The following is a 23,082-nucleotide window of genomic DNA, read 5'->3' as shown; positions in this document are numbered from 1 at the left end:
TATCTCCATTAACCTTTTGGCTTGACTATAAACATTTATTGAAGGCTACCTCCTTTGTCGGTCCAGTAACTCCAAAGGTTAGTGAGAAGTGGATGCTAGTTTGACCTCTTTTATCCACATTAGATGATTTTAATTATTCCTAAGAAATGACACTTTTGACCCATTTTGTCCTTGTCAAGTTTGTCTAGTTGTGGGCTGTCTAAACGTGAAACTCTGGGTTCAAACCATGTCCAGGAGTGCAGAATTTTTAAACTTACAGTGTAGAGCCTCAAAAGAGCATGAGATTTTTTTAAAAGAGAACATTCCAGTTTAAGTGAAATTCAAGGCTCTTGTTATGTACCTTGAATTGATTTATTACTGAAAGAGACTGCCTAAATAGCCATAAAGTGTAAACTTTAACCTATAAAAGCCCCTAGGTTATTTCAAAATGGAAAAAAAATGAAGAAATTCTTTGTATAAGTGAGGATAAGCTAAGGTTACAAGTGACCCTAATATCATAATAGCTTTTTACATAAAAACATTTCTTTCTTTCCTATGCTACATGACCAATGTAGTTCCCAGGGGTTCCGCCTCCTTACCTGCTTCCACAATCACTTTGGGAAAGGCATTGGCTTTTACAGATTCTGTGTGGAAGTGACACAAGTCACTTCTTTAGTTTTATTGGTCAAGTAAAGCTATATCTTTATACCTAACTTTAAAAGAGCTGGAAAGTGGAGAGTTGGAAATAATTGATCAATAGCACTAATGACTATCACAACCATTAAACTGGATAATAAAGAGGTTTTGTGTTGACGTCTATGCTAATCACTGCAAGCATTACTGTGCCTGAGAAATAATAGGGATTCACTAAATGCTTTCTATATGTTTTAGTTCATTTATTCATGTAGCTATTCAGCAAAAGTTTGATGTGCTTCTATCTAGAATATTAAGCACTGTGCCAGTTGCTTTACACAACAGCCTCTGAAATAAAAATTGTTATCGCCAGTGCTGAGATGTATTAATATGTTCTGAGACTCAGAAAGTTTAAGTGATTTTTCTGGTCACAGGTGCTTTAAATAGCATGTAGCAGGATTCAAACCTAGGTAATTTGACTCCAGAAACCCTCATATCCTTTTGTTATACCTTGACAAAAGTCAACAGTGATTCCGGAAATGTTCTAAATAACAATTATATAAGCAGGAATTATTATAGTCACCACTGTGTATTTTCTTTTACTTTAAAATGAGAACACTAAGTAAATCTAATGACTTACAAATAAATGATTAATGATTGTGGAATGACAATGTAGATTTGATGTTTTTCCAGCTAAGGGAAAGTTGATTCACACTTTGGGGCACATGTGATAAGGAATTTTAGTCATTTTTGTTTTAACTCTAAGTCAATAAATCTGAATACCTTTTGTATTAGTTTTCCATTTGCTGCCAAAACAAATTTTCACAAGCTTGATGACTTAAAACAACACAAATTTATTTTCTTATAGTTCTGTAGGTCATAAATTGGTATGTGTCTCAAAAGACTAAAAGCCAGGTGTCAGCTGGATGTGTTCCTTTCCGAATGTTCTAGGAGAGAATACATTCCATGCTCATTTGGGTTGTTTGTAAAATTCAGTACCTTGAGGTTGTAGAACTGAAGTTTCTGTTTTCTTGCTTCCTGTAAACTAGGGTCATTCCTAGTTTCTACACACCACTACATTCCTTAATTTCTGGTCTCACTATCCCATCTTTAAAGATAGCAAGGGCAGGTGGGATCTTTTTCATGTGGAATTTCTTTGATTTACTCTTTTGCCTTTCACTTCTACTTTTAAGGACTTATGCGATTAGATTGGGTCCATCTGGATAATCTAGGATAATCTCACCATCTCATACTCCTAAACTTAATCACATCTCTGAAATCCCTTTTGCCAAGTGAGGTAATATATTCACAGGTTCCAGAGGATTAGGGTTAGGACATGGCCATGTTTGGGGGACTACAGTCCTGCCTACCACACTTTTTATCATCTGTTCCCTTTTCCCAACATGCTGTGCCAGTTGTACCCTTTATGGGATGCTAGATAAAAATCTTGGCCTTAGTTTCCTTGTTTGTGAAATCAGGGAATTAAATGCAATCAACTTTAAAGTTGTTTCCAGCTCTTAACATTCTGGAATTTTATGAATTCTTGCGTTAGAGAGAGACGTGGGAAAGTGAAGCTAATGATCAAAGTGGATATTATTGTTATTTTCTATTCATGGATTTTTCTGGAGTGTAGATTTCATATAATCCTGGCTAACTCCTTCCTTCTCACACTTAGTAATCTTCTTTGAAGGCAGTCAATCTCTACAAAAGTTGACTTCTTCAGAAAGAAATTGACTTACCTTCTCGAAACTGTAATAACTTGTCCCTTGAGATTTTTTATCTACTTATTATTTACTTTACTGCTTGGGTATAGCTTTCAGCAGGTCTTTGCCCATTATTGCTTCTGCTTTATTGATTTGGTGTAAAAGTAATTGTTTGCCCTTCAATTCAATTTCTTAACATATCTGATTCTACCTGTGCCCAGACATAATATTGTTTGCCAAAGTTTTAAAAGATATAATGCCTAACTTACCATTAAGGAAAGATATTAATCAACTACTTTTATTTGAGTCACAAAAGCAACTCCTCTAAGCCTTAATTTGCTTATGTGTAAAAATGGAAAAATTGCTAATAGTACTAACTCCTAGAGTTCTAAAAATCAAAAAAGATCATTCAGGTGACGTATGTACCTTAACAGCCAGTGTTTCACAAGTGCTCGATAGATGTAAACCGTTAATATTGTTTTAATAACAGTAGTGGTCGGGTAAGGGTGAATAACACATCCCTGCTTGTCCAGGACTTTCTGGCTTTAGCACTGACCCTTTGAGTCCCATAAAAATCAGGATGGTTAGTCACCCTATGGGTGGTAGTGTTCAGAATCAAAGCTAAATATAATGTTGGCTCTGCCTCTACAAACTATGTGACCTAAGAGAAATTATTTAATCTTTCAGTTGCAATTTTCTTATCTGAAAATATATGAAGAGTAGATAAGAAAAGGAAGTGTCTAACAAAATGCTTGCATAAATATCATAAATAATAGTACCCATATTCTGTCTGCTTAAAAAAAATCTTTATTGGCTTCCTTCTTCTTATAGAATTATACACAAAAGGCCTTGCATAATACATAAATATCCTTCAAGATCTATTTCTAATCTACCTTGCAAGACACATCTGCTATTATGTCCTTTCCATTTGTCAGTAATGATAATATTAATGATGATTATGATGATGATAGCTAATACTTTTCTGTGCTTTCTACATACCAAGAAAAGTTCTAAAGACTTTGTAAGAATTTAAGCCAGAGTCCCAGAACTACTCACTATTTCCTGTACATCCCACTTTCTTATATACTGCTCAGCCTTTGCCCACACAGTTTCCAGCAACTGCAAATTCTTCCTGTTTATCCTTTAAAATCCTACCTAAATGTTGCCTCCTCTATGGTATCTCACCTGACAGAAGTTTCTGCCTTGCTCTCATTGACCCCAAAACAATTTACATGTCTTAGCACTTCCCACCATGGTACTTTTCACAGTATATTAAATGATTTTTTTTCTTTTTATTTATCTGTACCCTTCAACAAAGAAGAGTTGCTCATATCCCTAGCACCAAGTACAGGACTGGGTCTGTTTATTTATGAAATGAATAAAAGATTATAATATTGGCAAATTCATTGATTTACTTTGAACTAAAAAATTCCCTAAAGAATGTAAGTAATCAATACTTATTTTTATATTATCTATGAAAAATCATAAGAGCTTATTTATTATGTAGAAATTCATAATGGCACTATAAAACAGAAAGATTAAATAATTTAAGAGAATTATTTTTCACAAAATAAAAGAATCCAGTAGAAATAAGACCAGATGCCTGTTTTGAAATCTGTTATTTAACTCAGAAGAGAGTGGATGTTACAAATAAGACCACCAGGTACCCCCTCCACACACACACAGGTTTATAGAAAAGGGAGATTCCTTCCCCTGACTCTTCTGTTCCCACTTGGAGACCCAAAAGTCCTGATCTGTGGTTTACCCTGGTAGTAAGAGGAGTAAAATATGCATCATGAAGAACAAATATTTAACTGGATTTGGAGCACTATCATTTCAGATTCAAGTTTGTTTCTCCTCTAATTTTATTTTGAAAATGGGAATAAATAATAATGGTTGATCAGACTGATAATAGGAATAACTTGATACCTATTTTGCTTATATTGTTAATATATATAATATAAAATCATTTCTTTTTCACAAGGCTTTCAGATGACTGTTTTTCATGGTTATACTTGCCAACTATGAAGATAAGATGCATAGTTGAAAAATTAAGACTCCCAAGATGAATCAATATATGAATATTAAAGATCAGGGTGCAAGAATTTGTTATACTTGATCTGACTTACTGCTACTTCTGTTTTAATATTTGAAGTCTTTTTAATTTTTTTATTTTTAATTATGGGTACATAATAGTTGTATATATTTATAGGGGCACTTGTGGTGTTTTGATACAGGAATATACTGTGTAATAATCAATCAGGGTAATTGAGGTATCCATCTCCTCAGGCATTTATCATTTCTTGTGAAGTATTTTTTTCAGATTTCTTTTCAAATTTATACATCATGGATGATTTTTCCATTAAATAATAGATTTTACCTTTTTGGATACTTTAAGAAATGGGCCAGCATTCATGTTATATGCACAGTTTTTAATATGGCTTTGCAGATGACAATATTGTTATCATTGTTGTTGTGAGGCAGGTGAAATGGGTTTTCCAGACTCCTGAGAGATTTGAAATCACCAGATTACATGGGACTGCTCAAGTGAATACTTGTTAATACCAATTTGGGAAATTTGTGATAGCACATAACATGTGGGAAAGTCCCAGAATGGGCTGAGATCTCTTTGGCAGGATCATATCTAGGTGAAAATTCAGTTCAAAAATTACCTTGAGACCCTTGTATTGTACTCTGTGTTGTGGCTTCATGATGTTTGATATACAGAACATGGACTGGTGAATGATAAAAGTCTGAATGCCTGTTCTCTCTGACTCATCGGGAAGCACAGTTGTGCTAAGGCTTACTTATTTCCTCCCCAGTTTATTTCCTGCCATGTAAATTTATCAGCAGACTTTTAAAGATAAGTAATTTTGGTGCCAAAAACCCAAAAATGATGAACATTGTGAGCCTTATATTTAAAATGTACACTGAAAATATTTTGTTAGAACTGCAGCACTTGTCTCCCTGCTTCTGTGGTTCCTAGAGCACGGGGATGTCATGCTTTAGTTGCTCTGCTTTTGAATTTATTCACGATTCCTCTTTTACAGTCTTTCTGGAGACAATGTATGGAGAATCATTACCATTATTATTATTTCAGTTACAGTCAGACTACATATCCAGTCTTAGCAAAGAGGGTTGGGTGGATTTCATTATTCATTCGGAATAAGTTCCTACTCTAATATAAATGTTGCTCAGGATAGAGCTTTGAAATGGATCCTGATTCTTTAAATTCTTTCCTGTCTGTTTCAGGAAATAGTGAGATCCTGTTGATAGTAAAGTACAATGTGTCTAAAGTTCACTTCTAAACACTTTGCTCTTTGCAATGAAAGTCATCTGCATTCTCTTTATAATTCAGAGCCACAAGAGATCTGTCTAATCTGGGAGATCTGATCCAGTATCATTTAGGAAAAAAAAATCCTTGATAATAATTCAACCATTCAGATTAGTGAAAGCAGTAAAGCCTTACAGCTTCTGTCATTTTAAAAAGATATTGCGAGACCGGGGAATAAGGACTTGGATTATGGTTTGGGAGATTTAGTTGTTTGTAAAAATAAAATGATTAGTACAGTTATTATTCAAGTTTTTAATCAACGAAAGCAAACGGCATCTGCTTGTTATCGTTCTTTCTACAGAAGACAAAGGCTCAGGTCCCAATGGTGCTGACTGCTGGTCCCAAGTGGCTGCTGGATGTGACTTGGCAAGGAGTGGAAGACAACAAAAACAACTGCATTGTGTACAGCAAAGGTAAACGCCAGATCGTTTCCTTCTCTCTTTGGCAGTATTGAAACCTGAGCATTGCAAAACAGCACCAGAAGAGCTAGAATGGAAGTACTAAGTATAATTTGATGCTGTCTCTTCCTTTTTCTCTCATGAGTTTCTCTAACCTGTATTTTCAGAAAAGCATGCTGGGTTTTTTCTGTACAACATAAAACACAAAGTGTCACACCATTAATTACTCAGTGCTGTACACATTTACCTAACCTTGTATTTGAGTGGCTTGACTAAGTATCTTTCCCTTGCTGTTAGTTTATTTATTGATAGTCGGGTTTGATGAAACCCTAAATTCCTCTCATAGGTATTATCTATCTAAAGGTAAAATTCTTTTGAAATTTAGCAATTCATGTCAAGGGGCATGCTCTAGGAGGCACTACATTCCAGCCAGTTTCCTGAAATCACACATGATGAGAGGATAGCTGGAAATGAAACCTTTGCAAAGACAAAATTCTTCCCCGTGGTGATTTCTGAAGGGCAGGAGGCAAACACGAAAAAAGAAGCCAATGGCTGGCAGGGCATTGCCTTTGATTTGCTCAGTGTGATATCAACCTAGACTGTGTCATGTAGCTACGCCCTGTCTACAAAGGAGCTGCAGCTCAATGATGGCACATCATGGGACCAACTCTTCGTGGCACAGAACGCTCTTCATGTGTGGTGTGGCTTTTGGGGTGCTTTTCTCCACATTCAAGTCATGCACAAGCCCTAGCTTTGCACTCTTACGGTGAAATCCCCAATCTCACTTTGTAAATGCTACAAAACCTTGTGCTTCTCATGTTTAATTTCTTTCGGCTTTCTTTTTTAACCAAATAGACCTACTGAGATCAAAGATTTATTTGCACATTGAACCTAGAAACCATAAAAGCATACAAGGGAACAAGCAAATAAGCACCCCTATCAATATATTAACATATAAAACACTAATCATAACATCAAAGACTCTCAAAAACTTGCTAGAAACAATTACAACTTGTTCCTATAATCATTACAATTTGAACACTTATAAGAGGATTGCCTCTAAACCACCATAAGCCTTTGAAAGTTGAAACACCGGAAAGAGGGAATTTGTAAGCTAAAAAAACAATCTGCACACCAGGATCTGATTATACTCCTTTTCCTTCTATAATTTGTGGTCTCATACCCACTAATTTTCGAACCTGAAATACCTGTGATGCTGGTTGGCACTTTTAGCTAAGAGGGAGGTGAGATTTTTCCCTGGATATGTCACTATGATCTATGATAGTGAAAAGAAATAGTATTGTGAATCAGTTTACTAATGCCCATATTCAGAGGACAAAAAATACAAAAGTGCCTTGGAATGTAGGACCAATTGCTGGGGACAGATTTCTGTGGTACAATATCTTACCTTCATTATAACAATACAGTATGAAGGAACCATGGCAGTAGATGTTCACCTGTCATGATCCAAATCCACTACATTTTTAAATCAGCTATTTTTTTAGGAGACATAATTGTTATATGGGTTGAGTCTCCCTTTTCTAAAATGCTTGGGACCATAAGTGGTTCAGAGTCTGGGTTTTTTCAGATTGGAATATTTCCATATACATAATAAAATATTTTGAGAATGGGACCCAAGTTTAAATACAAATTCATTTATATTTTATATATGCCTCATATGCCTTAGCCTCAAGGTAATTTTATGCAATATTTATAATTTGTGCATGAAGTAAAGTTTTGACTGTGTTTTGACTTCAACCCATCACATAGGTCAGGTATGGAAATTTCCTCTTGTTGCGTCATGTTGGCGCTCAAACATTTTTGGACTTTGGAGCATTTAGGTTTCAGATTTTTGGATTAGGGATGCTTAACCCATGTAACAAAATTGTTATCCTGTATCCAGTGGAATACTTTAACTTGAACATGTTTGTTTTATGGTTGGCTATACCTTAAACCTTTTTGCAATCAATAATTTGGGATAATATATAGAAGGCTGTTAACTCATAAAGCAAGCATTGAGTCCAACTCTATGTTAGCCTTGGACATCGATGATAATAGCCACCATTTATTAGGCTCCCCATGAATCCTCTCCTTGATGCTCCCATGCTAAATTGTATGTACTTGTCTTACTGCTCTTCATCACCTTGTTTTAGGATCTTCAATCTATGTGTCCAAGAAAGGAGTAAGTTAAAAAGTTACTCTATATTTTCCAGTCTACTCTATATTTACTGAGGGAAAAGACTGTGTCTTATTCACCCTTCTCTCCCTCCTACATCTGGTATGCTGCCTGTACCAAAAAAAAAAAAATAAAAGCACTAAATCAATATTGATTGATTGACCAGCTAAACAAATGATGAATGGTTGCCAGACACTATAATAGCTATATGTTGATGAACCATATGAATTGCTGCTCTTCAACAGTATTTTAACCTACAAAAGGTAATTTGACATAGTTTACCTTATAAGAAAAATTGACTTTGCAGTTCCAATACCAGACTGCAGTAAGAACTGTATATGCATTTTTCACTTAATCTTTATTTAATACATCCTACGAGATAATTAACATATATCCCATTTTACAAAAGGTAATAAGAGACTTAAGTAGGGTAAGTAATTTACTGTGGTCACATGGCTAATAATTGAGTGGAGATCAAAACACATTTGTCCTTGGGGTCTGAGTTGTATAAAATAGCTCAATCACATAGGTAGTATTCTTCTCATTTTGCACATGTGACTTAGTGAGGCAGCATGATCATCCAAGGTCATAGACAGCTAACAATAGACCCAAATTCAAATGCAAGTCTTGACAACTCCAAATTCTGTGCTCTCTGTGCTGCATGACTCTGCCTTTCCCCCTTGCCACTGTTAAATAATAAGTAAATCCTCAAACCACTCAGGCCTTTATGCCTAGAAATCACAAATAGTATATATAAAGTGTGGCATTTCCCCAAAACCATTCCACAGAACCCTAAGATTAAAGAAAAAGCCCCATGACCAAATAGCGCTTATAGTAGTATCTTTTGAAAACTCACAGTGATGCTGACATTCATGATCTGAGAAGTCTGAGTTTAATGTGTATGTATATATATATTAATAAATAAATAAATTACCTACCTCATTTTCATTTGACCATATATTTTTATTTATCTTTCCAATGAAAGGCTATTGGAACTAGGGTTCTGGATAACAAACTTTGGAACACTCTGCTGCAGACTCTACTCTGATGTCTTGCTTGTGCTTCAGAGGCCTGAAGTTGATTTCTAGTACTCAGATTGCCTTTCAGTGGAGGGAACAGTTCACCCAGAGCGTGTTCCAAAGCTCTGCGAATCCTTAATATTGTGGGATTTTTACTAGGGATCATTTGGGTCGTGGAAACTATGACCCCAAGAAGCACTCCTACTCCTTCTAGGACCTTCCGGACTCAGAATTCTTCTATCTCCGTAGGCTGCATGTGTGATAAGCCTTCTCAAAGGCAAAGGATTTTGTTGGTAGAAAGGTTTGATGATTTAGATTCAACAATTATTAACTTGAACCTCTACAGGTGTGAAGCATTTTCACAATGTGCACGTTATTTATTAGTCGGGGCTCTTTTGTTTTCCAGTGGTAGAAATACCACTGAAATTGGCTTGTACAAAAATAAATTGTGTGTGTGTGTGTGTGTGTGTGTGTGTGTGTGTGTGTGTGTGTGTTGGGTGTAGAGGGGCTCATCTGTTCATATAACTGAGAGTCCAAGGATATTCTGGATTTCAGGAACTCTTCAGTTTCATTGTTCAAACTTTGTTCTCAGACTGTCTCTATCTTCTGGCTCTTCTTTCTCACGTGGGGCATCATTCTCAGATAGGCTCTCCTCAGGTAGTGGCAAGCTCCAGACTTAATCTACCAGCACAGCAACTTTGGTGAAAGGAGAGCTTTTCTGGGTTTTGATTAGAGCCATTACTTACCAATCCCTGAACCAATTAATTACTATCACTCTCCCTGGCAGACCACAGTCATCCTGGGGCCCAAAAGTAGAATTAACCACATATAAGCCACTGAGGAAAAATAGTTCTCTCAATGAAACCAAGGGGATGCTGCCACAAAAGAGTGGTTGCTTGGTGGGCTAACATCATGCACCTGAAAAACACATTATTCCTGATGTCTAAGAAGCTCTCACTGCGGATGAAAATTAAATTCCTGATGCCACGATTGTATTTCTTATTTGTTTTCTAGTTAAGAACATAAAGTACTTATAAATTCTATGCCAAAGTCATTCTAGGACCTGGCTATCTGAGAGCATATCAGTAACATTTTGCAAAAATACCTTCACTGAGATTTTTTATAATATTTTCATATGGTGTGAAGATAGGCCATTTAATGCATAACTGTGACCATGTAAGAGACATACTTGCTTCTTAAAATGTGGGCTAGTAGCAAAATTAAGCATAACTATAAAGTTTTAATTGCTAAGGTGTCCATCAAATAATTATTATAAAATTATATTCCATCACTTAGTGCTATTTGACAGGCTGCCATCATCTTGTTTTATCAAAATAAAACAAAGTATAATATTTGGCATTAACATTCTAATCTGCTGTACGTTTTGCCTGTCTCACCTACCCCTTGTCATTCCAGAAAGTAATTAGGTCATCCAGACATTGATGGACCAGACTTGTTGGGTTGTCTGTTTTTTCCCATTATTCTCAACAGACTCCAGATAATTCTAATTTCCTTATCTCAGTGGAAAAATACTAAAAAGGCCCATGCTGAAGTTAAAAGGAGCTCTGCTGAAGAGTAGGTAGGATTAGCAAAGACCTGCCCACTCACTCTTAAAATCCACTCTCTTTTGAGCATTGGTGCTCTATTTCCTTCCTTTCCTATATACCATTATGGTCTTTGCTAGCTAGTGTTTGAAAACTATGGCGACCTTTTTGTATGAAAAACAAATAGGTTACTTAGAGTTTTATGATTTTGAGTATTCAAAATTAAACCTTTAGCATCTTCCATTTTTGTTTGTTGGCTCAGTTCACTTCCAATCAGGGATAATTACATTATTTAGTTTTGTATGTAGTTGTTATTTCAAAGTATCCAGATTCTCCGGTTCTCCAGATTAAGAAAATAAACATTGTCCTTCAAGACAGTGAAAAAGTATGAGCTAACCCTCACTCTCCTCTTAACCACAGAGTATTTCTTTATATGTGAATATGCAATATCATTGTGAAAATCTGTATTTCATATGTACTGTTAGACAAATCACTTGCCCTATCTAAATCTTGTTTCTCTCTGCTGTGAAATGGAATAGCAGTGGCCACTTTGCAGGATTTCATGAAACAGTACCCATAAATGTGATTGCATATGTAATGATAAATACTACATTGCTGATTATCTTTTACTCAGCCCAATTTTCCCTTGTGGTTATAAGTTGGTACAAATTTAGAGAAAATGAAGCCATACCTCCATGTTGGTATCAAGCATGTGTACAAGAAAATGTCAATCATATGATATCGAGCTTTTAGCAAAGAATTCCGTAGGTCTCATTCAGTCACTATGAACCCATATGTATCTGCAGAGATCCGTGTCACAGAATGAGAGGCCTGCAGCCTATGCCTGAGTACATCTTTAGATTTTTTTCCTTGAGCACTTGATATTTTTATTTTTAATGAAATCCTTATATAAAATGCTAGTGTAAGGATAGCAGTGATGATATTGATATTAATAACAGTTACTATTTATTGAGCTTTGTTCTATTCTAGACACTGTTTTCATCACTTTACATACATTTTCTTTTTTTTTTTTTTATTTCAGCTCTTCATGGGGGTACAAAAGCTCAGGTTATATACATTGTCCATGTCCCGCCCATCCCCCTGAGTCAGAGCCTCAAGCGTGTCCATTCTCCAGACAGTGCGCCTGGCACTCACCTTGTAGTCATACCTCCATCCCCTCCCTCCCCCACCTCCCCGAGTCAGCACCTACATACATTTTCTTATTTACCATTACAACACATTTATATTGCAAGCAGCACTATTCCCATTTTACAGATGAACAAACATAGGTTTAGATGGGTTAAGTAAGTTCAGTTATGTATAGCTCATACATGATGAAATTGGAATTCAATCTTAAGCATCACTGCAATTCCCAGTTATACAATCAGCAGACTTTTGCAGATGCCATTTACTAGGCCAAGGTTACAGATTATTGCCCTTCTTTGCAAATTTGCATACATGTTTATCAGCAATTTTTTTTTTATTCTTTAGTTTGGTTTTAAAGAGAAAGTGTTCAAGAACTAAAACAGCAGTGACAGCAATACTTTATGCTAATTTCTCTGTTGCTTCCAAGACCACAGCAATTTAAAATCATGTAGAAGACTGCACACCATCTTAAAACCATGCTATGACTGTCTTCAAAGTTCTGAATTTTCTGTTTTGCATAAATCTAACCTTGCAACTAATTAATTTAACCCTTTCTTGATTGTCTTCTGTGTTCAAGGCCCTATATTAGGCACTGTTGAAATAATGACAGAAATTCTAATATGATCTAGCAACTTTTTGCACACTATGTTAAGTTTTCAAAACAAAAATCTTTCATTATAAGGACTCTTGCAAATGTGTGGACCATGTTCTACCTTAAAATAGAAGATCCATTGCATGTTACTAGAGTTTTGAAACAACATCTTTGTCTAATGTGGCAGCCAATTTTCAAAGTAGCCTACAAGTTAATATTTAACTCTACCTAGAGGGTATAATATTATAAAAATAACAAACTAATTTTAAAGGAAAAATTACACTCACATATTAAGCATTTAACTATTCAGTAATTCATAGAAAATGTATAACTGTTGTCTAGTTTTACAGTATTCTTAAAAGAGGGTGAGTGCCCGAACCAAATATTTAGCATTGGGAATTATAAAATCATAAGGCGATTAAGTTAGCTAGTCTCAGAATTCCAATATTGCTTTTTAAATGACTTCAGGATATAGGAGGTACTAAGGTTATTATCTGTTATCAGGAATACAGTGGAATTGTACAACTGGATAATAACCAAACAAACTGACACAATGTAAAATTACATTATCAGTGTGTTAAAACAAAATTGCGCCCTAAAGGAGTCCACATGCCAGCTCAGAGCTGCAGTGTAATTATGCTTAACTCTGATAATTAAAATACAACGGAGATCAACAGAATCATTTTCATTAAGAAAATTATTAATGATGGTGGTATAACAGTAATTGATTGCAGAGCACCACAGGATAATGTGATGCTGAAAACCCAACATGTTTCATGAATATCTGAGGCTTTTTCTGGTTATGTTCTATTAGAATGAGAAATATATTTTGAGGAGTGAGCAATTTATTATTTCTTTTCTAGGAATCAGTGATTACAAAAATGGCTGCTTTAGAAAACCACAGTTTTGATTCAAATTGTCATTTCTAAGGGGTTCTTAAGGTCAGGACAAGTGACCCCACTAGTAACTATGTTATTTACAATAGAGCTGTCTGTTGCAAATTGCAGATGACAGTGACTTCAGCAAATATTGGGCCTTTTGTCATTTCCATTTCTTACTATGCATTTACTGTTTTTGCAATTATGTTAGTGATTTACTGATGTTATTTCAATCTGGGTCTGGTCATACTGAATAGTTTATGTCCAGAGTTATTATTAATGTATGCTATATAAAGTGAAAAAATATATTTGTTTTCATATAAACATCACACTGTGAGTTTTTTTAATGAAATGTTGGTAAATAGCCCTGTATGATAATACCATTAACTACCTTAGTGGATTAGATGTGTTATCTATGTTGAGGAAAAAATATTCTAAACTGCCCTGGATCCATGCATGAATGAAGCTTGTGTCTCTTAGGGGTAAAAACCCAGTTAGAATGCTGGCAAATGATAAGAACTAAGAATATATCAGTTTTATAAGTATAAAAATGAGAAATGAAGAGCAGGGTCTTTTGAGAGGTGACTCACTATCATTCAGGGATGTTAGCTTGTCATTCAAAGAGATGTTCATCTTGAAAGCTACCCCCAAAAGTGTCTTTGTCAGCTGAAATGAGGAACAACTCTTTAGGGTAGATTTTTTTTTTCAGAGTAAGGTACTGTGAATATTTTTCAAAAAATAATGCATTACATAGAAGAAATTATTATATTATAAATCTAAGTGAAAAAAGGCAGAATATGTGGTTTTGTGTCTAGTATGATTTTAATTATATTTAAAAAGTATATGCACAGGGAAACATACTGGAAGGAAATAGTGTGAAATTATAAAAATATTTCTGTAAAAGTGATAAGATTTGGAGAGTTTAGGTATCTTTTTTTGTAATTTTATCCACTTTGATTATTTTCCTTATATAATTTAAGAAAAATATTTGCAAGTGGAAATCATTCGTTTTCTTAACTACATCCTTTTTTAAAGGTGTTACAGGTATTTATTTATTGTTATTCTCTTTTAGTATTTCAAAATATTATAGGGGTATAAATGTTTTTTTGGTTACATGGATCACTTTTTGTTGTGCTGGAATCAGGGTTATAAGTGTGCCCATCACCCAGATAGTGTTCACTGTACCTGTTAGGTAGGTTTTTGCCCCTCTCCTGCCCTCCCCTCCCCACTGCTTGATTTCCACTGAGTTTTGCTTCCCTCCGTGCGCATGTGTGCTCATTGGGTCCACTCTTCTTTTTACACAACCCAAACTAAGAGAATAAAGAAATATTTGGCTTATTTGATGTGTCCCTTTTTCACAGAATTTAAATTATTTTCTAGTGATATAATTTCTTTTTTTAGTATCTCTGTAAAAGTCTGGACACTCTGATTTTCATAAGATAATATTCCAAATAAAATACAAGTAATGGAGCACATGCTACGCTCTGTGGCTGGTATGTCCCAGGTGTCATGAGGGATACAAATGAATATGAATCACCCCCAGGCTTAAGAGGCTTATTGAAAGAGCTTAATTGATGAAGGCTCCATAATACTGAGTTCAATCTCACACAGTCAAGGAAAGGGTCAGAGAGGATGTGGAATTTTGGTTGGCTATTGAAAGTTAAGTATCAATTTGAGAAATGGGGTGATGGCTTTTAAGGAGGTCAAAATTGTGTGCCTGAAAGCTTATAGGCTGTGATGCCTTTGGTGTATTCACCAGAGTATCAGTGCAATTTAGTTAGAGCAGAGAATTTACAAATGAGACCAGTGAGGAGCAAGCCTCCAAAAGGTTCTGAGGGCTATGTTGTAGCCCCACTTGAACGCTCAGTCTGAAGGCCTTATCATGGAGGCAGTGGAGAGCTACTTACATTTCTGAGGCATACATGATCAAGTTGGGATTTTAGTAAAATTATTGTATCAAAGGTGAAGCTTAGGTCCATCTATTAATAAAACCAAGACTCTATGTATCAGGGAAATAATGTTGGAGCTACATTCTTATAGAAGATAGTAGTAAACCATCCACCTTATTTCAACACCAAATGAACCTTCAATCCACTCACCCCACCACCATCATTTTCCTGTCCATCAGCCACTCCTCTCCTTATTTCCAGGTTACCTAGTTTGGATTCCATGAGTCCATCATTCTAATCACTCTCTTGGACCCTCTTACCCTTTTCTCTGTCCTTTACCTACCTGCAGTTTCCCATTCTGGCTAATCCAACTCTCCACTTCCTCTTGGATATATCCAAGCGACAGAAGTTAGGTCAGTTAGTATTGGTGAAGTGCTTAGAGTGGCACTAATTCACAATCAGTGCTACGTAAATTTGTAGTCAAAATAAAACAGAGGAACCACCACCACTACCAGCAACAATAAAAAACAAACTTACCTGGTTTTCATTACATTTGACCACAAGGAGATATGAGCCCTCAGTGTATGTGATCTGACAATCCGAATTTATTTTCCTAATCAGTCTTTAAGGTGACAATTACAGACTTCTGTCTCCCCAGATATTTAATATCCTCTAAGATAGTAACCTTGCTTCTTATTTCACAGAGAAAATGGAAAAGTGGCAGCACATATAACCCTCCAATGATCTCCCAACACAATTAGACTGATTACAAGGATTAATATGGTCCACAGGGCCAAATCTGGCCCACTGCCTGCTTTTGTAAATAAAGTTTTATTGGAACATGGCTACAACAATTTGTTTATACATTGTCTATGGCAGCTTTCACACTGTGACATCAGAATTGAATAGTTGTGACAGAGATCATCTAGCCTACAAAGCCTGAAATATTATTTGATCCTTTACAGAAAAAAACTTGCCACCCCCTGAACTAAACCTACAACATTATTATTACCTTGGTCTAATAGGCCCTACATGATCTGTACCAGGATGCTTCTTTGGCTTCTTTTCCTATTACTTCCCAAGCACTCAATGGCACAGGCCCCTTGGTTTTGCTTGAAAATAACAAAGAATGCTACTACTACCTCAGGGCCTTTGCACTCTGCTCTGGCTCTCCATTCCAACCTCTCTGGCTTCTTTCAGAATTCCCCCCAGATGTTGCTTTCCCAGATAATCTGCCTAACTATCCTGTCTTAAATGTTTCTGCTCTCTTTCTATCTCCTTCTTTTGTTGTATCAGTCAGCTCAGGCTGCTATAACAAAATACCGTAGACTGGATGACTTAAACAACAGACATTTATTTCTCATTATTCTGGAGGCTAGAAAGTCCAAGTTCAAGATGCTGGCAGCTTCTGTATCTGGTGAGGGCTCTCTTCCCGGTTTGCAGATAGGCACCTTCTTGCTGTGTAGACACATGGTGGAGGGAGAGAGAGAGAGAGAGAGAGATCTTGTGTCGCTTCTCATATGGGCACTAATCCCATTGTGAGGGCTCCACCCTCATGACCTAATTGCCTCACAAAGGCCTCACTTGCTAACACCATCACATCGCTGTTAGGGTTTATGAATTTTGAGGGAACACAAACATTCAGTCCATAACATTTTCTGTCTCATTTATCTTTATATCTGACATCATATCATTTATTAAAGAATTTTAATGTCAAGCTCCCACACCTAGAATGGGAATTCTAGAAGGACAGGAATTTTGTGTGTCTTTTAAACAGTGCATGGCACATAGTAGCTACTCAATAAATATGAATGAATGAGTGGATAAATTGGATGCAGCTTTTTCTTTAACATAGAAAGTAATATAAGATATATATTTAATAGTATTCTCACATTTCTTTCCTTGATGTTCTTCAACTTTCTGAGATGTTCTCAAACTTTACTATTTAATTTTGCTATTGAATTTTAACTATTGAGTTTATAATTTACAAGTCTTTCTTGTTCTCTGAATCTTCCTTATTTCATATTACTCTTTTTATGTGGCTATTATTTCCTTTATCTCTGAAAATAGAGATTGGAGGATATATAGGAAAGTGTGTGTCCTGTGCATTGTTTCTTTTTCCTGTCTATTATAGTCCCTGTATTTAATGTTGAAGGCTTTCCTAAAATGGCTTGAGATACATGGATGTCTGGTTTATTTTTTAACAGCAGGTCACTAAAAGATGCGTGGAAAAGCAGCTTGAGTAGGCAGGGCTTATTGACTGGTGAATTTTGCATAGGGTCATAAGATGATGGCCCAACTATGGTAAGGAAATCCTTAAATAACCATATATTTAATTTTTGGAGTCTTAGCACGGTTAGTTTCTCTAGAAAATTCAAGTGTCGTGAGCCAGCCAGCATTTGAAAGACTTAGCAGGAGAGTGAGACCAGGTGGTACATTGGGGAAGTCCTGTCTCATTGCTGAGAGTGTAGTTTATCCCTCATTCTTCTAATTCAGGTGTCACATTAGCATCCCTCTTCACTGAGCCTATGTCCCTGCATCTAAACTCTCTCTACTACAGTTCTTCAAAGACTAAGCCTCCATATCCTAATAGAGTGGGGATGGGATGTCACCTAGCTCCACAGGGAATGGCTGGCAATGTAGGGTAACAACATCTTTTTCATAATTCCCGTCCAAATTTTGGCTTCACTGCTCACCCTACCTCTTACAGCACCAGGTACCTTTACTTCCTGATCTGCTTCAGGAGTTTGTGGAATCAATCTGCTTGCTTCATGTTGGTCTGCTGCTATTCAAGAACTTGGATTTCAGCTTTCAGTGCTCTGAAATGTCACTTATCACTCCATCAATTTTCTAGCTTCCAATATTTTGTTGACTTCTACTGCATACTCTGCCCTCTTTGACCTTATCATTTTCTTTTCTTCTTTACTGTCATTTTAGTAAAAGGGAGTAGAAATGAATGCATACAATCAATTCACTACTGAAGTGCAATCATTCACTTCCTTAGCAGGAAGCCCTCTCTGACTTTTTTATACAAACTTCTGTAAACTTTTCTGCCCTCCATTACTTTGACGACTTCAATTCCAACATCTTCTCTCCTGTTGAGCTCTCTTCAAAACTCTATCGAATGACTCTGTTACAGGTCTCCTGTGGTATACTTGTCAAGTTTTCATTCCCTCGCACTTGATCTAGTCGTCCCTTTCCATCCCCAGAGACATGTCTCTCCATCACTGTCCGTATGTGAAATGTTGTCATCCTCTAGTCTTTCTTCTTCTCATTTATGTTTCCCCTAGATTATTCTCATCTACTACCTTACCCCTTATAGCCTCATTTCTTACTTATCCTTCCCAGATACCCTATGCTCAACCATACTCTAGTATTTAAAGTTCCTCAGATGTCCCTTGCTTGTTCATATCTACCTTTGTACATTGTGGTTCCTTTGGCCGATAGTCTTCTCACCACCTTTATCACTGCTAACAGGCACCATTCAAGACGTAGTGTGTAACAATGTCTCTGAAAGGCCTTCCCTGCTCTGTCCCAAAAGAAGAGAGCTCTACCCTCAGCCTGTGCATGGTCCCAAGCTGGTGCAAACACCTCAAAGGCAATGACTCCATTTTTCACCTTTACAACTCTGCAGCAGGGCAGATAGTACGCACCCATTGAATTTTGGATTACTATGTAAATGGGTTTTATGATACATCATTCAACAGAGAAAACTCTAAAGTGACTTGATTTAGTTTCATAAATTACTATAGAAATCATTTAAAACTCCAGTACCCACAATGCCATTCTGCCCATGTCCAGAAAAGTGTTTCACGCCTTCGTGAGATTTTTTAAATGCTAGGGAATCTAAAACAAGAAGATTTCTTCTGCATATCTGATATACAGATAGCATAGATTGTGCTACATCAGTCAGCATGAGAATGTATAAAGAATTTGAAACAATTAAAGTCTACATAGATGCAAGAGATGCTGTCAAACCACAGGGCTTTGTTTGGCATCTTTGCCAGGCAGCTTTGCCAAGACATTGGCTCACTATCACTGGGCAGTTCTTTTTGGATTCACTTTACTGTCTGACAGCAACTGTGTCTGTTGTTCTCAGCTCCTCACTGGGGGAAAGTCAGCCAGGCCTCTCGTCTTTGCTCTGAAACCAGAAATTGGAGACTTTTCATTTTACCATTGGTGTTAAGTCAACCCCATTTTTGAAGGCTATTTTTAAACTTAAAAGGTCACCTTATATGCCATGACATACAGTAGTACTTCTAAGAAGATATATTCTCATTAGTCCGTCTGAGGTCTGTGAAGACTGTCAGACAACAGTGGGGTCAACCAAGGTAGTATATCGTGGAGTTGCAAGCAAGAATATCTCAACTAAGGGAATGGGTCAGAAATACATACATTTAAGTATGAATAGATATGATCTTTCTATCTATCTATTTGTATAGTTCTATCTACCTCCCACTGAAATTCAATGACAATAAATTAAACCAGTTTTTCCTTCAGAAATCTAGTTTTTATCATCATTATCTAGTCTTCCATTGTTAGTAAAAATTTTCAAGAATGATCACACTCCAGTTTAGCAACCTTTACTTTGTGCAGTCTTTCAAGAAACGGAAGTTTGAGAGGTTTATTATGAAAACTTAACATTTTCAGAATAATTATCAAATATTTATAATGAGGAATTTAATGTTTAATAATGCATCTCTCAAATGAGTAATGTATTATATTTCTGGCCCCCTCCTCCCAAAAAAAGATATATGCCTTGTCTATAAAATAGTAAATAATTTGGATTCTGTCAATGTCAGAACTAATATTTTTATGCAAATACAGTCATAAGTAAAATTTTTGCAATATTGCTATGTTTTGAGTGTAGGTTTCTAGATTATAGAGTGAAGTTTTTCAATCAAATGTTCTCAACTGTCAAATCCAAAATGCCTGATCTTAACCCTGTGGAGGCAAATATAGTGGTTTGTGAAGGATATTTAGGCGAAACAATATTTTAGGTTAGAAGTTCCTAACTCATAATTTTGCATTTTGAGTAGAGACAGATAAAGAAACATATCTTTCTATCAGTAAGATTAAGTAGAAAATGTAGTTTAAGAAATTGGACAAGTTACTTTTTATTTTATTCATGGCTTTAAATACTCTTTTTGTTAAACTATCTCAAGAGGAATTAAGATAATAATTTTTACACACATGCAAAAATGAAGCAAGATGATAAAGAAGCAGACCATTACATGAAATTTGGGGGTTGTGTGTTCTTCAAGTCATTGAAATATTTGAGTTCCTGCTATGTGTCCAGTAGGGAATCTGTTAACTTTTTGCAATATGTTCAAGTTCCGCTTTGTGTTGGTTGATACTATGGTACAGTTTGACCACATCGAAATTAAACCCCCTTTTTTTGAAATTTGACTAATGTCTTGCTACTTAATATGTAGTCTGCCAACCAGCAATAAGGCATCAGATTGTTAGAAATGTACAACCTGAGGTCCCATTCAGACCTCCTAAATCCATATCTGCATTTTAACAAGATCCCAGGTGATTTTTGTGCACATTTAGGTTTGGGAAGCCAAGGTCTAGTGATTACTGACATGACTTTAACAGAAGAGTACACTATGGGATGGAAACAGTTAACCTTGCCATACACTGGTGTAATAACTCTCTGGCTGAGACTTGTGAATTTATTTGCATGTTAAAGGCAAATATCAAACACAGTTAGGACATGAGGAGATCATAAAGGAAAAATAAGAATGCTGAAAAGTTCTTCCTGTTTTGTCTTTAAATATACAACAGCTTGAGTGCTATCTTTTTTTGGCACTCCCCTTCATTCCCACAAATGGAATTATAGAAAAGAAAAGAAAAGAAAAGAAAATACTGCTCAACTCCATTTAATGGGAACACATTACTATTTTTCCTTTTCTCTCCAACACCTCTTAATTTATATTAGGCATTAAATTGTAATGCTGTTTCTTTTGGTTTCTTGGTAAAAATGTCTCCTCCGTGTGTATGCCTTTAAATCAATTCATTGTTATTTTGCAAAACAAAATGCTAAATAAGTACTTAGGGGAAACACAGGCCCCTTGACCCCTGGAACTCTCAGGAGGCTTGCCTCTGTCATCCTTCCTGCAAAGTAAAAAGGGAAAAAAACAGAAGGAAAAAAAAAAAAAAACAAATTTGCTGAGCCACACATTTCAAGTTGTCGACAACCCCATCCACGAGAAAACAGAAGAAAATATATATGCTCTCTGTCCTGTCAAAAGGCTTTCGCCTTATCTTGAGAGACTGTCAGGGCAGGAACATCAGTGAATGGACAGGAGTCTATTAAATTAATAAGCTGCTGGATGGTGTCTGGAGAGTTATGATGCTCCATAAATCCAGTTTGATCATGGTGGACAAGGTTTAAATCTGCAGACTTCTAATACACATCCAGTTCTTGGATTGGATTTGAAGTTTTGTGCCGGAGACACAGAGATAGTCCTGCAGCATGTGAATTAAGATTTATCTTTTTTTCCCCTATCCTTTTTTTTTTTTTTCTTACACTACTTACAAAAATGAAAGCACCTTAGGGATCCTAGCAAATGTTACTGCTGGAAATGAAAGAACTGTTGTCAAGGTGAAACCGTGACCTAGAAGCCTAAAATCAAACCTTGGTCATTCTATTCAAGCAGCCCCATCAGAACTGAGTGTAAAAGGTCTCTGTGGAAGGAAAGATGCCTGAACTTATCTATAACCTATTTTATAGTGAAGCCTGTCAAATTCTACTCGTCTATATTTATGACAGAAAGAAAACTAATGGTGTCAGATCTGCTCTATAGTAATAAAAAAATCAGAAAATATTTTCTTCACCCCATTAAATAAAGTCCTCTGATATAGCCTTTACTATGATATAATGTTTATTTGAGTTTTTGGCTTCCAACCACTTGAAGCCAAAGAAATGTTATTATTCAAACAAATTCCCAAATAAACTATTACGTTTAGGTTGAGAATAACTTATTTACATGCTACTGATAAATAAAATCTCTGAAGTAAAAAATGGAATTTGTTCAAAATCATAAAATCTTCCCTGTTGAGTTGGTTTATTACATTGCTTATAATATTCAAAGCATGAAGAAATTGTTAATTACATGTTCATTTCATCCACTTAAAATTGTCATTACAAAGTTAGACTTTATTTTCTTACCTTGGATCTTAATGTCAGAAAAAAATCTAGAATGAGAGAAAATTCTTTGTTATACCCATGCTGCACATCCATTTAGAATTATATAAAAGTCACCATTAGATCACTTCATCATAGAATTATACAAGTCATACAACTTTCTACTATAAGAACATATTAAATCATTATGGGGTATGGAACACATACAGGAGAATGTAGTCTGCCTGTAATCAGTATGCATGGTGAACAAAGCACTATTCTGCACACTAAATTATTAAATACTGACAAATATCCTATAAAAGTAGTATGATTACCCTCACTTTTAAGATAGGACCATTGAGGTTCCTGGAGCTTAAGTGACTTGTTCAAGGCATAAAGGTAAAACATGGCATAGCTCAAACTGAACTCATCTCTACCTTTCATTCATTCATTTATTCTTTTTTCTTTCTTTATCACATTAAATCATTCCTTCGTTCATGCAACAACTATTTATTCAGAGCCTACTATGTCCCAGCTAATTTTCTAGGCACTGGAGTGAACAAAACAGACAATAATACCTGCACTCATGAGCTAACATTTTTGTTAAGGGGCCAAAAATAAACAGTAAACTGATTCAAAGGTCCAAGTTTTTCACATGC

At 35.8% G+C, this 23,082-nt stretch overlaps 1 protein-coding gene across 1 annotated transcript in view; it reads left to right on the top strand.

Annotated features, from left to right (window-relative positions):
- The window catches only part of ZFPM2 (zinc finger protein, FOG family member 2), a 447,763-nt gene that overhangs the window by 290,102 nt on the left and 134,579 nt on the right, over positions 1 to 23,082 (top strand). The window contains exon 5 of the mRNA XM_045560954.1: positions 5,951 to 6,062. Within this exon, the coding sequence (XP_045416910.1) occupies positions 5,951 to 6,062 (112 nt within the window). The remainder of the gene's footprint in view (positions 1 to 5,950; positions 6,063 to 23,082) is intronic.

The sequence above is a fragment of the Lemur catta genome, chromosome 9 (assembly GCF_020740605.2).
Source record: "Lemur catta isolate mLemCat1 chromosome 9, mLemCat1.pri, whole genome shotgun sequence".
Classification (NCBI taxonomy): domain Eukaryota; kingdom Metazoa; phylum Chordata; class Mammalia; order Primates; family Lemuridae; genus Lemur; species Lemur catta.
Note: the sequence above shows the minus strand (reverse complement) of the source record. Positions and strands in the feature narration are given on the sequence as shown.